Source organism: Oncorhynchus kisutch, linkage group LG11 (assembly GCF_002021735.2).
Source record: "Oncorhynchus kisutch isolate 150728-3 linkage group LG11, Okis_V2, whole genome shotgun sequence".
Taxonomy (NCBI): domain Eukaryota; kingdom Metazoa; phylum Chordata; class Actinopteri; order Salmoniformes; family Salmonidae; genus Oncorhynchus; species Oncorhynchus kisutch.
Genome location: NC_034184.2, coordinates 45,459,757 through 45,473,348, shown reverse-complemented (window position 1 = coordinate 45,473,348; position 13,592 = coordinate 45,459,757). Strand labels below are relative to the sequence as shown.

The window sequence follows — 13,592 nt, the reverse complement described above, 5'->3', positions numbered from 1 at the left end:
TGTACTGGGTTCGCGCCCAGGCTCTGTCGTAAGCGGCCGCGACCGGGAGGTCCGTGGCTCGACGCACAATTGGCCTAGCGTCGTCCGGGTTAGGGAGGGCTTGGCTGGTAGGGATATCCTTGTCTCATCGCGCACCAACGACTCCTGTGGCCGGCCGGGCGCAGTGCGCGCAAACCAAGGTTGCCAGGTGCACGGTGTTTCCTCCGACACATTGGTGCGGCTGGCTTCCGGGTTGGATGTGCGCTGTGTTAAGAAGCAGTGCGGCTTGGTTGGGTTGTGTATCGGAGGACGCATGACCTTCAACCTTCGTCTCTCCCAAACATTTTTTGACAGGTCTAAAGAAACATGATATTAAGAAAATGTAGTCTATTTCAGAAGAACAGAATAGCATACTCTTGAATTGTCCTTATGCTCGGCCCTGATCTAGCTATGCCATATGGCTGTGGGCTACACTAATTCATTTAGCAGACAAGATGTGCACACAATTCCGTGTCATTATTTTAAAGAAGAATACAACTGAACATTTTTTAAACCAATGAGGTTGATGCAACAGATCAGAACGTTTAGCTTAAATGTTGATAAACTATTACGCTATTTCTCATATTATAAGCACAGCAATGCGCAAAAAGCAGTAGGCTATAAGCGTGAATGTTCCATAATGCTATCAATTAGCTGGAAAACACCATTCTCAAAAGTGACCGCAAATGCGATTATGCATGTGATGCTTTATTGTAAAGGTGCATTACTTATTGTTTTGTGAACAATTTTTTTTATTTTTTTAATAAAAGGTGCATTTTTATGGTGAAAATTATCTTCCCCAAACTTGAAACTCACCTATGTATGCCAATTAGGCTCTACACCGGTTTTAATGCGGATTCATGTGCTTCATTTTAAGAAGTTATTTGTTATTTAGTGGCGATACAAACCTATGGGCTAGGCTACATGCGGTGTGTGACTATGATTTGAAAAAGTCACAAAAAAAAGGCCCGCACTGTTTCTTGCCCTACTGCACACATGCTGGGCATCATTCCCAAGTGATAATATATCATTCACAAGCGATAGGCTAATATTGTCACCCATCAGACTATTCTTGATTTAATTTTGCCTTTACATATACTAAATCATTTATGTGTGAAATTAATTGGATTTAGAATGGAACAGTAACATGCACCTGTCTCGGGAACAGGGGCAGCAGAAAAAAATACCTGTCATCTATGCACTTAAATAGCAAATGGAGGACGCTTTTCGTGTGGTTTTTTATTTTATTTTACCTTTATTTAACTAGGCAAGTCAGTTAAGAACAAATTCTTATTTTCAATGACAGCCTAGGAACAGTGGGTTCAGGGACAGAACAACAGATTTGTACCTTGTCAGCTCAGGGGTTTGAACTTGCAACCTTCTGGTTACTAGTCCAACGCTCTAACCACTAGGCTACCCTGCCACCTAATTTTCATGCCAGCCAGGTAGGCTATACTCCTGTTGTAAAGCGAAGCAATGTGCTTAATATTAGCATCGTAAAATGGAGGGGGAGTCGAGAGCTGTGAGAGAGAGGCCAAACTCCTGGATGTTTCGCAGGTCTGTTGGCTAAAAGCTTTGAACACTGATCATTATTTAATTGGCTGGAGCAGAAAGAAGAACCTGAGTGGCGTTTGGGATTTGAGTTCAAACTTGCTCTGAGACACAGTTTGCCACAATGTTGTTATTTTCTGGTTGACAAGATGTCAAATAACCAAATTACAACCAATGGGTCTCTATTACAACCAGGTAATGGTGTCTTTTTTCATGACCAAGGGTGCATTTTGTTTGCTATCTGGTCAGATAACCAGATTAAACCAGATAAAGACATCTTCTTCATCATGAAACCTACTGGTGACCCGGGATACTTCTCCTCCCTTTCCCGCTCAGGAAAACATCCTTATACATCGAGAATGATGTAGCTAGATTAATTATTATTTCCTCTTCCCTTGCTTAGCTCCCTTGGCTATGCCCAGTAATAAACCACTCTACCACACAACATCAGAGTGACTGATAAAGTGAGCACTCTGTGTGAGTCCAGTCCAGTGATGTTGACTAACCCTGTGATAGAATGGGCAACCCAGTGCTGCTGCTGCTACTGCCACTGCCTCGGTCATCTCCACCACCACAGGCAGAAATAGAACACAGCTCTCTCTCCCTAAAACAGCAGTGCTCCTTCTAAGGGACACAGCCACAAAGTAGTGTATCAACTCTCCAGTCAGGTCCTAAATAGAGCTTAGTCCAATATCCGCTTATCTGATATCTCTATGCAAGCAGCTTGCTTGTCTTTAATTTCTAGGACAGAGAAAACTGAGGAGAACGAAGCATTGAAACATATTATGATGACGATAACGTCATGATGATGATGTTGATGATTACTTCAAGACTTGATGATGGCAATAATGACCAGTCAATAGTGAAATAAAGTGACGTGTCTGTCTGTCTGAGTGTGTGTTCATGTGCAAGTCTGTGTGTGAGAGACTGAGACATGAATAGTGTGCAGAGTTACAGTACATCACTGGTGAACAGGCCAACCAACACATACTTATAAAGGCAAATAAACTATCTCTTCCCCTCCTCACACCCCCTCTCACTCTCTACTCTCCCAGCTCTAGCCCCCCAATCCCCCTTTCCATCCTCAATTTTGCCTTCTTCTCCCTACTGCCTAAGCAAAGCAAACTCACCGCTGAGGACTTAAGCAACAAAGTGGAAGCTAGATTAAATCAAATCACATTTCATTTGTCACATATGCATGGTCAGCAGGTGATAATGAGAGTGTAGCGAAATGCTTGTGCTTCTAGTTCCGACAGTGCAGTGATATCTTACAAGTAAACTAACAAATTCATAACAACTACCTTATACACACAAACGTAAAGGGATGGAATAAGAATATGTACATATACAGTGCCTTGCGAAAGTATTCGGCCCCCTTGAACTTTGCGACCTTTTGCCACATTTCAGGCTTCAAACATAAAGATATAAAACTGTATTTTTTTGTGAAGAATCAACAACAAGTGGGACACAATCATGAAGTGGAACAACATTTATTGGATATTTCAAACTTTTTTAACAAATCAAAAACTGAAAAATTGGGCGTGCAAGTTTATGAGGGTTTTAGGTGACAACCCAAATTTCTTCAGTCTCCTGAGGTTGAAGAGGCGCTATTGCTTTCTTCACCACGCTGTCTGTGTGGGCGGACCATTTCAATTTGTCCGTGATGTGTACGCCGAACTTAACACTTTCCACCTTCTCCACTACTGTCCCGTCGATGTGGATAGGGGTTGCTCCCTCTACTGTTTCCTGAAGTCCACAATCATCTCCTTTGTTTTGTTGACGTTGAGTGAGAGGTTGTTTTCATGACACCACACTTCGAGTGCCCTCACCTCCTCCCTGTAGGCTGTCTCGTCGTTGTTGGTAATCAGGCCCACTACTGTTGTGTCGTCTGCAAACTTAATGATTGAGTTGAGTTGGCGCGACACTTGAAGAAACCCGGTGGCTGTACCGACTCTGACAACATATCAGAGTGAGCCAAGTTTCTGTGAAACAGAGAATGTCACAATCTCTGGTGTCTCTCTGGAAGGCAACTAATTTCATCCACCTTGCTGTCTAGAGACTGGACATTGGCGACTAATATGCTCGGAAACAGTGGGTGATGTACTCACCTTCTTAGTCTGACCATGAGGCCACTCCGCCTGCCTCTCCTGCGGTGACAATGTTGTTTTGGGTCAGCCTCTGGGATTCGATCCAATGTCCAGGGTGGAGGTCCGAACAAAAGCTCTGCTTCGGGAAAGTCGTATTCCTGGTCGTAATGTTGGTAAGTTGACGTTGCTCTTATATCCAATAGTTATTCTCAGCTGTATGTAATAACCCTTGAGATTTTCTGGGCTAACTATGTAAGAAATATACATAAAAAAAGTAATTACTGCATAGTTTCCTAAGGACTTGAAGTGAGGCGACCATCTCTGTTGGCGCCATCTTGCCAGATCACAAACTCTCCCAGATATCTGCTACACAAAGCTTAACTCAGACCCAGATAAACAGATTGTGTATAGAGGGTTTGTCCAGCTCCAGCAGGCAGCTTATGGGTGGTTTGGTGGTTTGATAGAAAACATTTTAGGAAGGTCGTCCTCAAAGGCTTACAACTAAATAATAACTATGAGAGGAAGCTTGGAGCTGCGAGCGCAGCCCTGCAGCACTGAGCGGGACAGGGGCACAACACAAAGTAATGACCTAAATCCACACTAACACTGCGCTATTGTGGAGCTGTCTGCACCCAACGCTTCCCAAAGGCCTCATTAGGAATTCTTACGCTCTTGCGCTGATATGTAACAATTTGTTTACATAATGCCTGCTTTTACAAGACAGTAAACTTCAAAAGCGTCCCTTCCCCAACATCAAACCGAAATTCCAACTCTCAGGCATTTTACAAGAGGCTCTATGCCACAGAGTTGGTTTCCTACTTTCTCTAAGTAAGTGCGTGGGTGCTTCCGATCATACATTCAGTTGAACAGCTACTGTGTTCTTGCAAACAAATAAACATACTGAAGAAAACATAATCAAGATCATTTTCGACCATAGTTAGCGAACACACACACACACGCGCGCGCAAACACACGCGCACACACACACACAACTGCAGTCCTGATGATAACACTTTAATAGGGAAGGCTAAATCTGTGTATGAATGGTCGGACTTAAAGCATTAGTGTGTGATTTGGGAATAAATAAAAGATCCCTCATCCATAAAAAGAGAAGCAGCTTCTTCCAAAGACATTTGTTCTCCCCCTCTCTTAAGCCACTCCAACCAGTGTTGTGACCCCATTTAGCTTAACTTCATCCACTACGGATCATAGCCATGTGTAAATAGGGCTAAAGAATCCTACTATAAATGACATGACCATGGGCTACAGGGCCCAATTAAGACCACTATTCATTTTTATTTATTTTATTTTACCTTTATTTAACTAGTTAAGAACAAATTCTTATTTTCAATGACGGCCTAGGAACAGTGGGTTAACTGTCTGTTCAGAGGCAGAACGATAGATTTGTACCTAGTCCAACGCTCTAACCACTAGGCTACCCTGCCGCCCCATTCAAGAACCTTGTGATTGAAAATTGAGTTAAAAGGGAGCTGTTTGTATTTCTTTGCATTGTGTACATTGAAAAAAACACTTTGTAACAGTGTAACTCTACCAAAGCTTTTATGTGCAAAAATGTAAAGCTCTCACTTTGCCACTATCTACCGTATGTATCGTCTCTGTAATGCCATCAACTAACCTACCATCTCTCTGGCAATCAGAATTACTACTCCCTCTGACCTGCTCTACGTTCTCTCATGTGCTGGATTAGAACACAGTGTCAGGAAAATTCCAAGAGCCAATCAGCTTGAGGAGAAGTGTGAAGGGAAATCAAGGGATGAGGAGAAAGAGAAAGTTAGAAATAGAAATGGGAGAAACAGAAAATATATTTTTGAAATGCCTGGAGAGCGAAAGGTGTGAGGGAGAAAAGACAAGGAGAGAGCAGAGAGAGAGAGCAGAGAGCGAGCAGAGAGCGAGAACAGAGAGAGAGCGAGCGAGAAACCCATCAGAGCAAACGAGGTAGAGCTTTTCCTCTCAGTTCAGTGGCATATTAGGGTGATTAAAAATGGAGGGGATTAAGAAAGATACCTCCGAAGCGGCAGCTAGCTGCAGGCTTTCAAGTGCTTGATTAATGGGGCATGATTCACATGCTGGTCCCATGTCCTCCGCTAGCATCAGTTACTGGGAGTTTAGCCTGGCAACATTACGCAGTCTGTAGCAGCCTGGGCCAGCCACACACACACACACACACACACACACACACACACACACCCACACCCACACCCACACCCACACCCACACCCACACCCACACCCACACCCAGCACAGGGATTAGTATTCAGGGACCATTACTTGGGGTCAAAATTCTGAATGAAATAGGGAAATGGAAGATCTTATCATCCTGTGCCTGTGAGCGCCACCCCAAATGTCCTCAGTGACAGCAAGACTACGTAACATGAATGTTTACACTGGCACATTCTTTAACATGGCACCCTCTGAGGAATGGGCAACATTGGTTTGTGACCACACTCAACTGAGGTGAGAGAAAAGCTATGAAAACATTTTGGGAACACCTTAATAGGGGTCATAAAAATCCAAATGTCAATATGACTTCAGGGTGTCTGATCAAAGAACACATCGGGGGGGGGGGGGTTAAGCTACATCTTAAATCCTGTGTTTTTAGACTTTTCCTCGCCAATGGGCCATCATACAGGGCTAGAGGTACTGACTCACACACACGCAGACACACACGCACACACACCGCTAAGAGAACGTTATTTCAAAGTGAACTCCATCAACAGAGAGAGCATAACGATTGAAAATACGGCCTCATGTCATTAAACTGGCATTGACTCAGGCCTAGTTGCTGGCATGGCGGGCAGGTCAGAGCATTACTAATCCCTGATGCTTTATTTAATGAGAACACCAGGGCCAGAAATTCCCCCCTCTCTCTAATTCCCTACTTGTCTGTCGACACACTTGTTGATGATATAGGAGCTCCGACTGGGCTGAGAGCTGTGTTTTTGTTGTATGGGACGTTTTATACACTCAACATTCTACAGTGGAAACCAAGGCAGTTCCTCAGTTGCAGCTTGCCTTTTTCTTTCTCTCTGCTGGGAAAGCTTGACTGTGCCTGTGGCTGCCAAGAGCAACATGACCGTATAGGTTCCACTTCGAGGGAGAAAATTGCATAATTTGTGTATACAAGGGAAAGCGGCGGCTAATTGCGAGTCCTAATCAGAATGAGAGTGAGGCTAAATCCATCACATTCCGCACAGGGACGCAGTAGTGGAAAAGGAGAGTTGGAAGTGTTTGTGTGTGTGTGTGTCTACGTGTGCATGCATGCGTCTCTGCATGTGTGCATATTGCTAGTGTTTTCCTGAGGTGCGTGTGTTGCAGTGAGGAGTCAGAGGGCTCGACTCACGCTGATGAACGTCACAAATCACCCCTGAGACACTTAATGGAGTTAGATTGCGTAAGGAAGTCCCATTAGAACAGAACACCACCTAACAATGGACACTGGGTTGATTCTCTATCAGGCCAATCCACTCCGCTCCGTATGCTGTAGAGTACACAGGCATGTGTTAATCACTCTTCAGCCCATTCACACATACAAGTGATTCATTCACCAGAGCAGCTTGATGGGCTTTTGTGTGTACACACGATTCGCAACTTAACACTACAGCTGCTAGTTACCATTAGCGACGAATGATCCACAGCCATTAGCCAGTTCGGAATGAGTGGCCAGGTGTGAATTACAGACCTCATTGGAGAGGCAATGCTAAGTCATTCCATTTTGGCAGTCCGCAACAGAACAATCTGTCAAGACAAACTAAATGCAGGGAGGAAGGGTAGCACTGAATGCAGTTAGCCTATTGAGATATTTAAGTGGACACGAAAACATGTCTTTTCACTCATCCTCATACTAAGAGACAATCAACTCAGCCACAAAGCTATAGAGAATACAACATAATAGCACACTTCAACATCAAGTGGGAATGTTGGTCTATTCAGGAGCAGTGGGAGCGACGGTATTCCAGGACGGTATCCTTCCCAGAACTGGGAAAGGAGCTGGCATTCCGGATGCTATGTAAACCGTGATAATGAGCGTTCCGGCCCTGTTGACACAGGGAAAAAATATTTCTGTCAACACTCCATCAATATTTATGTTAGAGCCCCCGGCTCAGAAAATAGCAGCAGTTAAACTAATCAACAGCAATGTGCTCTTCCATATGAGCATGCTTGCCGCCAAGCCAAGCAGACCTGGATTCAAATACTATTTGAAAATTGTTCCAATACTTTGAGGGTTCGCTTCAGCATGTCCAAAGGGCCAGATGGGCGGGATTTACCGGTTTGAGATGATTTGATTGGTGCAATAAGCCAGGCAAACTCAACTGAGCAAGTGTTTTAAATATTTCAAATAGTTTTTGAATCCAGGTCTTCCGCCCAAGCTAACAGAAACAGTAGCCTGAAGAGGAAACAAAGAGAGGAAGAGGATGTATGGCGACGGGCCCCAAAAATGTGAGAAAAGCAGCGCTGCTGACCGCATTATCACTATAATTATGCTTCCGCATCTGTTCCTGTCAGTGTGTGATCACCGAATGCTCCGACAACGTTCCCGGAGCCCTCTGAAAACCTCCCGAGGGGCACAAATTGGCTCTCAGAAGTGGTGGCACACTGCCAACCCAATTCTGTCCCTGTCCTTTCAGATCCCTATCAAGGGTGGACAATAACATGTGGTAAATCACAGCTACAATAAGGGAGAGAAAGGGGATGGTGTGTGAGTGTTTGTGTTGTGTATGTTTGCATACAGATGTGTGTGGTTGTGTGTCAGGGCATGTGAGCATGATAAGTGAGACGCAGTGATGTGGGTGAGTGTTTGTGTGTGTGTGTTCTGCACAACTGTACCGCATGAGCATATACACGTACTGCATATACACGTTCTGCACTGCAGAACTGTTAAGCATGAGCGCACGCGCGTTTGTGTGTGTGTGGGAGCGAGCGCGTTAGCTCTCCCCTCACGTCCCCGATACCCCCTACCTGGTTAGCAGGCAGCAGTCGTGGACCAGGGTTTCCTCCACATAGACACCCCTGCCCTCGTTGCTGTGGATGGCGCGGCCATTGTGGCGCCAGCGCAGCTTGACAGAAGGATCCAGGTATGACACGGTGCACTGCAGAGGTAGCCGGTCCCCACGGAACACCACCTGTCTCTGGGACGGGATCAGCTGGAACAAGGGCAGCTCCAGAGGCCCATCTGAAGAGGAAAGGCAGATACCAGGGAGAGGAGAAGGAGAAGGAGAGAACTCATTCATCCAGAGGGAAGGAGAGATTGGTGGGGGGTGGGAAAGGGATTTGATGATTCCCCATGGCTGAAGTCATGTCAGTTGTAAAGTATTGACAATGTTACCACACAAAAATACACATATAATATCCACAAATACACATGCACACACACATCAGCAATCAGGAGAAAGCAATGTGCTTGCAGGACTGAATGAAAGCTGTGGGGAACATAGAGGATTTACAGCCAAGCAAATAATGTAATACCAGATGAATTATGATTTTTGTGGTTGTTGGCTATATAAAAAGGCTAGTAAAGGGTTTAACAGCTTTCTTCAGTTTCAATCTTCAAAAACAGCTAGCGCTGTACCTGGAGCTGCTTGCGTCGGCCACGCGTCTACATACCGATCTGAGATTATCGTAGTAAACTGGCTCGCTGTGGTACCTTGGGAATTCCGAACTCAGGGAACATGTTTGATTGGTCACATAAAAACATTTCCTTGGACATGCTCCAAGAAGTCGGCTAAGCGGCCTTCAGTTCCATTCAGATCAATGGGGAGACCGAGCAGTGCTTACAGTGTGACGGACCATTCAGTACACGGGTCATAAAGCGCTCCCATTTGTGGATGCTGATACATTCAGTTCAAACTCCAACGTCTCTAGCTATATTACATCTCTATTCTAAATGCTATATAATGGATCTGACTGAGAGATAGTGAGATAGCAAAGGCACGGCACCATTCCATCTCTCTGGTGGTTTAACTAAGCCAAAAACACAGCCAATAAACGTTTCTTTTAATGTATGATCTGGGAAACGATCAAGGCCGATTTAGTGAGACGTCGCCTGACCTTGATTTTATGTATGCACACTCTAATGCAGGGGTGTCAAACTCATTCCATAGAGGGCCTAGTATCTGCAGGTTTTAGTTTTTTCCTTTCAATTAAGACCTAGACAACCATGTGAGGGGAGTTCTTTACTAATTAGTGACCTTAATTCATCAATCAAGTACAAGGGAGGCGCGAAAACCCGCATACACTCATGTTAAATGCATTCCATGGAGGAACACGTGCTCTAATACATACATAAATAGAAATAATGCATAATGCATACTATTAACATAAATAAGACATACGTGCTTCTGTACTAAAGTACGCAATTAACATGCTCATCGACTGGGCTAACACCTCATCTCTTGATATTAAGATGCTCATCGACTGGGCTAACACCTCATCTCTTGATATTAAGATGCTCATCTACTGGTCTAACACCTCATCTCTTGATATTAAGATGCTCATCTACGAGGCTAACACCTCATCTCTTGATATTAAGATGCTCATCTACGAGGCTAACACCTCATCTCTTGATATTAAGATGCTCATCTACTGGTCTAACACCACATCTCTTGATAATTAAAATGCTCATCTACGAGGCTAACACCACATCTCTTGATATATTTACATGCTCATCTACTGGGCTAACACCTCATCTCTTCATATTGCAATTTTCATGTGTTTTAAAGAGTGTCATTTCATTTGTTGATCATTTACAGAGCCATGTATTGGTAGTTGGACATGAAGCAGTGCAGAACTGGAGCTACTGCATAACCTGTAGCTGACTGTAGCTGGCTAAGTGGTACCACATAAAAACAGCATGGGGCAATGGACTGTTGATCTGCTGTTATGCTGATACTGTTGAAATCACACTCAGAGCCAAAGGATCAGAGCAGCAAAACGCCTGTGCCTATCAGGCACTGCCAGGGTGAGACTGTGTGTGTGTGTGTGTGTGTGTGTGTGTGTGTGTGTGTGTGTGTGTGTGTGTGTGTGTGTATGTGTGTGTGTATGTGTGTGTGTGTGTGTGTGTGTGTGTGTGTGTGTGTGTGTGTGTGTGTGTGTGTGTGTGTGTGTGTGTGTGTGTGTGTGTGTGTGTGTGTGTGTGTCATTGGGCTGCAGTTAACACATTAACCACATAAACTAATGTAATCCAATAGTGGCAGCTCTGATATTGCTAAAATGTGGAATATAAGTAGTCAATTGTCTGTCCTGCATCCAGAAATAAACAACATTAGGATATCTTAAAACATTTAGGAAATATAGACCTATAAACGCACAGATACAATAGGCATAAATATAAACTATGAATATTTATGTTGAATGTATGATTTATGTTCACTTTTTGGTAGCTGTTCAATAGACAACTTTCAAAGTCAATTCTGCTCTCATTCAGTGCTGTATATTTAACCTTTATTTAACAAGGCCATGCCATGCCTCTGTTGTGTTTGAATAGCCGAAGCCAACTACTTTCTCAATGTGTGTGTCACATCTGCTCCTACTTCTCCCCTCTTCTTTATCAAATGTTTCACCTGCTTCCCGACTCACAGATCCATTACTACAGTGTGTTCATGTTTTAATCTCATTCACACACTACAGCATATCAACAATGGGCAAGTCCACAAAATATAATAAGGCTTCCACAACACAACCACACAGTAGCGTAACCAAGTTACAGGAAAGCAACCGTAATACAACAGTCAGCTACTCTAGTAGTGTACAGCCCTTATTTCCCCAATATAACTAAGTGTGCAAGGTTGATTCAAAGTCTTTGAGGTGACCAGGACATGAGTGTGTCCTTACAGGGTGAGGAGACAAGGTAGCCAGTGGTTGTTGAAGTTTTGGGGCTTGCACAGCTAACAGCACATTGTGACATCGGCTGATGTAAAAAGGGCTTTATAAATACATTTGACTGATTGATTGATTGGTCATTCTGGGAAAAGGCTAGAATCCTTGCTGTGTGACTGGCGGAGTGATCAGTTTCCATTTGTACAGTTCGCTATAGGCTGTCAGCAGGTGCAGCTTCAATACCAAAGAGACCCCTTGACTAACTGGAATGTTATCCCAGCCTGAATGATGATGGGGATACTCCAGTAGTGGAATGGTTGGTTGTCTGGTTGTGAAGGAAAGTCTGTGAAAGGGCTGCCACAAAAATACTTGCCTTTAGATCTTTCCAATGCCCAATTGCACTGTGGGTCAAGTTGTTTTTATGTTAAATGTGGCAAAAAGTCCTGCAGGTTACATCCAACATATTTCTTTTTATTTCTTTGGAAGCCAGGTAGGATGATAATTTGGCCAATATTAACCGTGGGTGGTTGGCATTGATAACAGACTGGGGCAGACACCCAGCAGGAGATGTGGCGAGTGACAGAGCCTGTGAGGGTGACCACAGGTTACTTAGAGGTTAGTTAGAGTGTAGCTAGGTCATACAATGACTAAGAAGTGTTGGTTGTGAGGGACATAGCACAGCCCCACACACATACATTTGAAGATGATCTCTGGGCTTTGATGGGCAGTAAAAGGCTTGCTGAGGAGGTAGAGCTGATCAAGTATGGTGCACAAAGACCACTATCAAGGTCAATCCCCAGCCACCAAATAAACAATCACATACAGAAAGTTTTACCATCCTAAGGTGCCTCTTGTTTCCCATAAATAGCATATGTCCTTATTGGGATTACTGCAGTTTCCAGACTAATACATGAGTCACCCAAGCATGAAAGCTCATTCTTCACGTGCGAGTCCAGTTCAGGGGTCACATGGGCTGGCCAGCCATGGTTGGTAGCAAAACAGGTACATATGAGGACAATGCACACCAGCCATTTCCAGATGCTGTTGTCCTGAAGTGGCAGTCAAATTCCATGGTGTCTCCGTCTCTAGTAACTGCCGAGGGAAGGACTGATGGTGGAGTGAGCCTATCAAGAACAGTTCTGTGAGATTCAGGACATCATTGCCATTGGAGAAGTGTAATTCCTATACCATGTGAAGGCCCAATAAGTTCTTGTCAGTTGTCAATGAGTGTCAGATTGCATTGGTTCATTGCAGTGAATACCTGTCTTATGCTCTGGTCATGTTTGGTTGCATCCTCCCCATACACCATAACTGTCACCAAGTCAACATATATGGCAACTCCAGGGCAGACAGCCAGGATGGTGGATATGATTGGCAGGAAGAAGCAATGTGTCAGCTCAACTCAAAAATAATAATATACCTTTCAAACCAAAACGCGTTTTCCTGTAACTTTAGCGTCCCGACAATTTTTTTATGACTTTTTATTATATACATTCTTATTATATACATTTGAAGTCAGAAGTTTACATACACTTAGGTTGGAGTCATTAAAACTCGTTTTTTAATCACTCCACAAATTTCTTGATAACAAACTATAGTTCTTGCAAGTCTGAAAAGTTGGTTAGGACATCTACTTCATGCATGACACAAGTCATTTTTTACCAATTGCTTACAGACAGATTATTTCACTTAAAATTCACTGTATCGCAATTCCAGTGGGTCAGAAGTTTACATACACTAAGTTGACTCTGCATTTAAACAGCTTGGAAAATTCCAGAAAGTTATGCCATGGCTTTAGAAGCTTCTGATAGGCTAATTGACATAATTTGAGTCAAACCTTCTTCCTAGGTTTTGGCCTTTCTAGGGAGTTTTTCCTAGCCACCGTGCTTCTACACCTGCATTGCTTGCTGTTTGGGGTTTTAGGCTGGGTTTCTGTACAGCACTTTGAGATATCAGCTGATGTACGAAGGGCTATATAAATAAATTTGATTTGATTTGAAATTTGATTTGAATTGGAGGTGTACCTGTGGATGTATTTCAAGGCCTACCTTCAAACTCAGTGCCTCTTTGTTTGACATCATGGGAAAATCAAAAGAAATCAGC

At 43.7% G+C, this 13,592-nt stretch overlaps 1 protein-coding gene across 1 annotated transcript in view; it reads right to left on the bottom strand.

The window, feature by feature from the left end:
• The window catches only part of adgra1b (adhesion G protein-coupled receptor A1b), a 248,648-nt gene that overhangs the window by 170,767 nt on the left and 64,289 nt on the right, over positions 1-13,592 (bottom strand). The window contains exon 7 of the mRNA XM_020495023.2: positions 8,634-8,847. Coding sequence (XP_020350612.2) covers positions 8,634-8,847 — 214 coding nt within the window. The remainder of the gene's footprint in view (positions 1-8,633; positions 8,848-13,592) is intronic.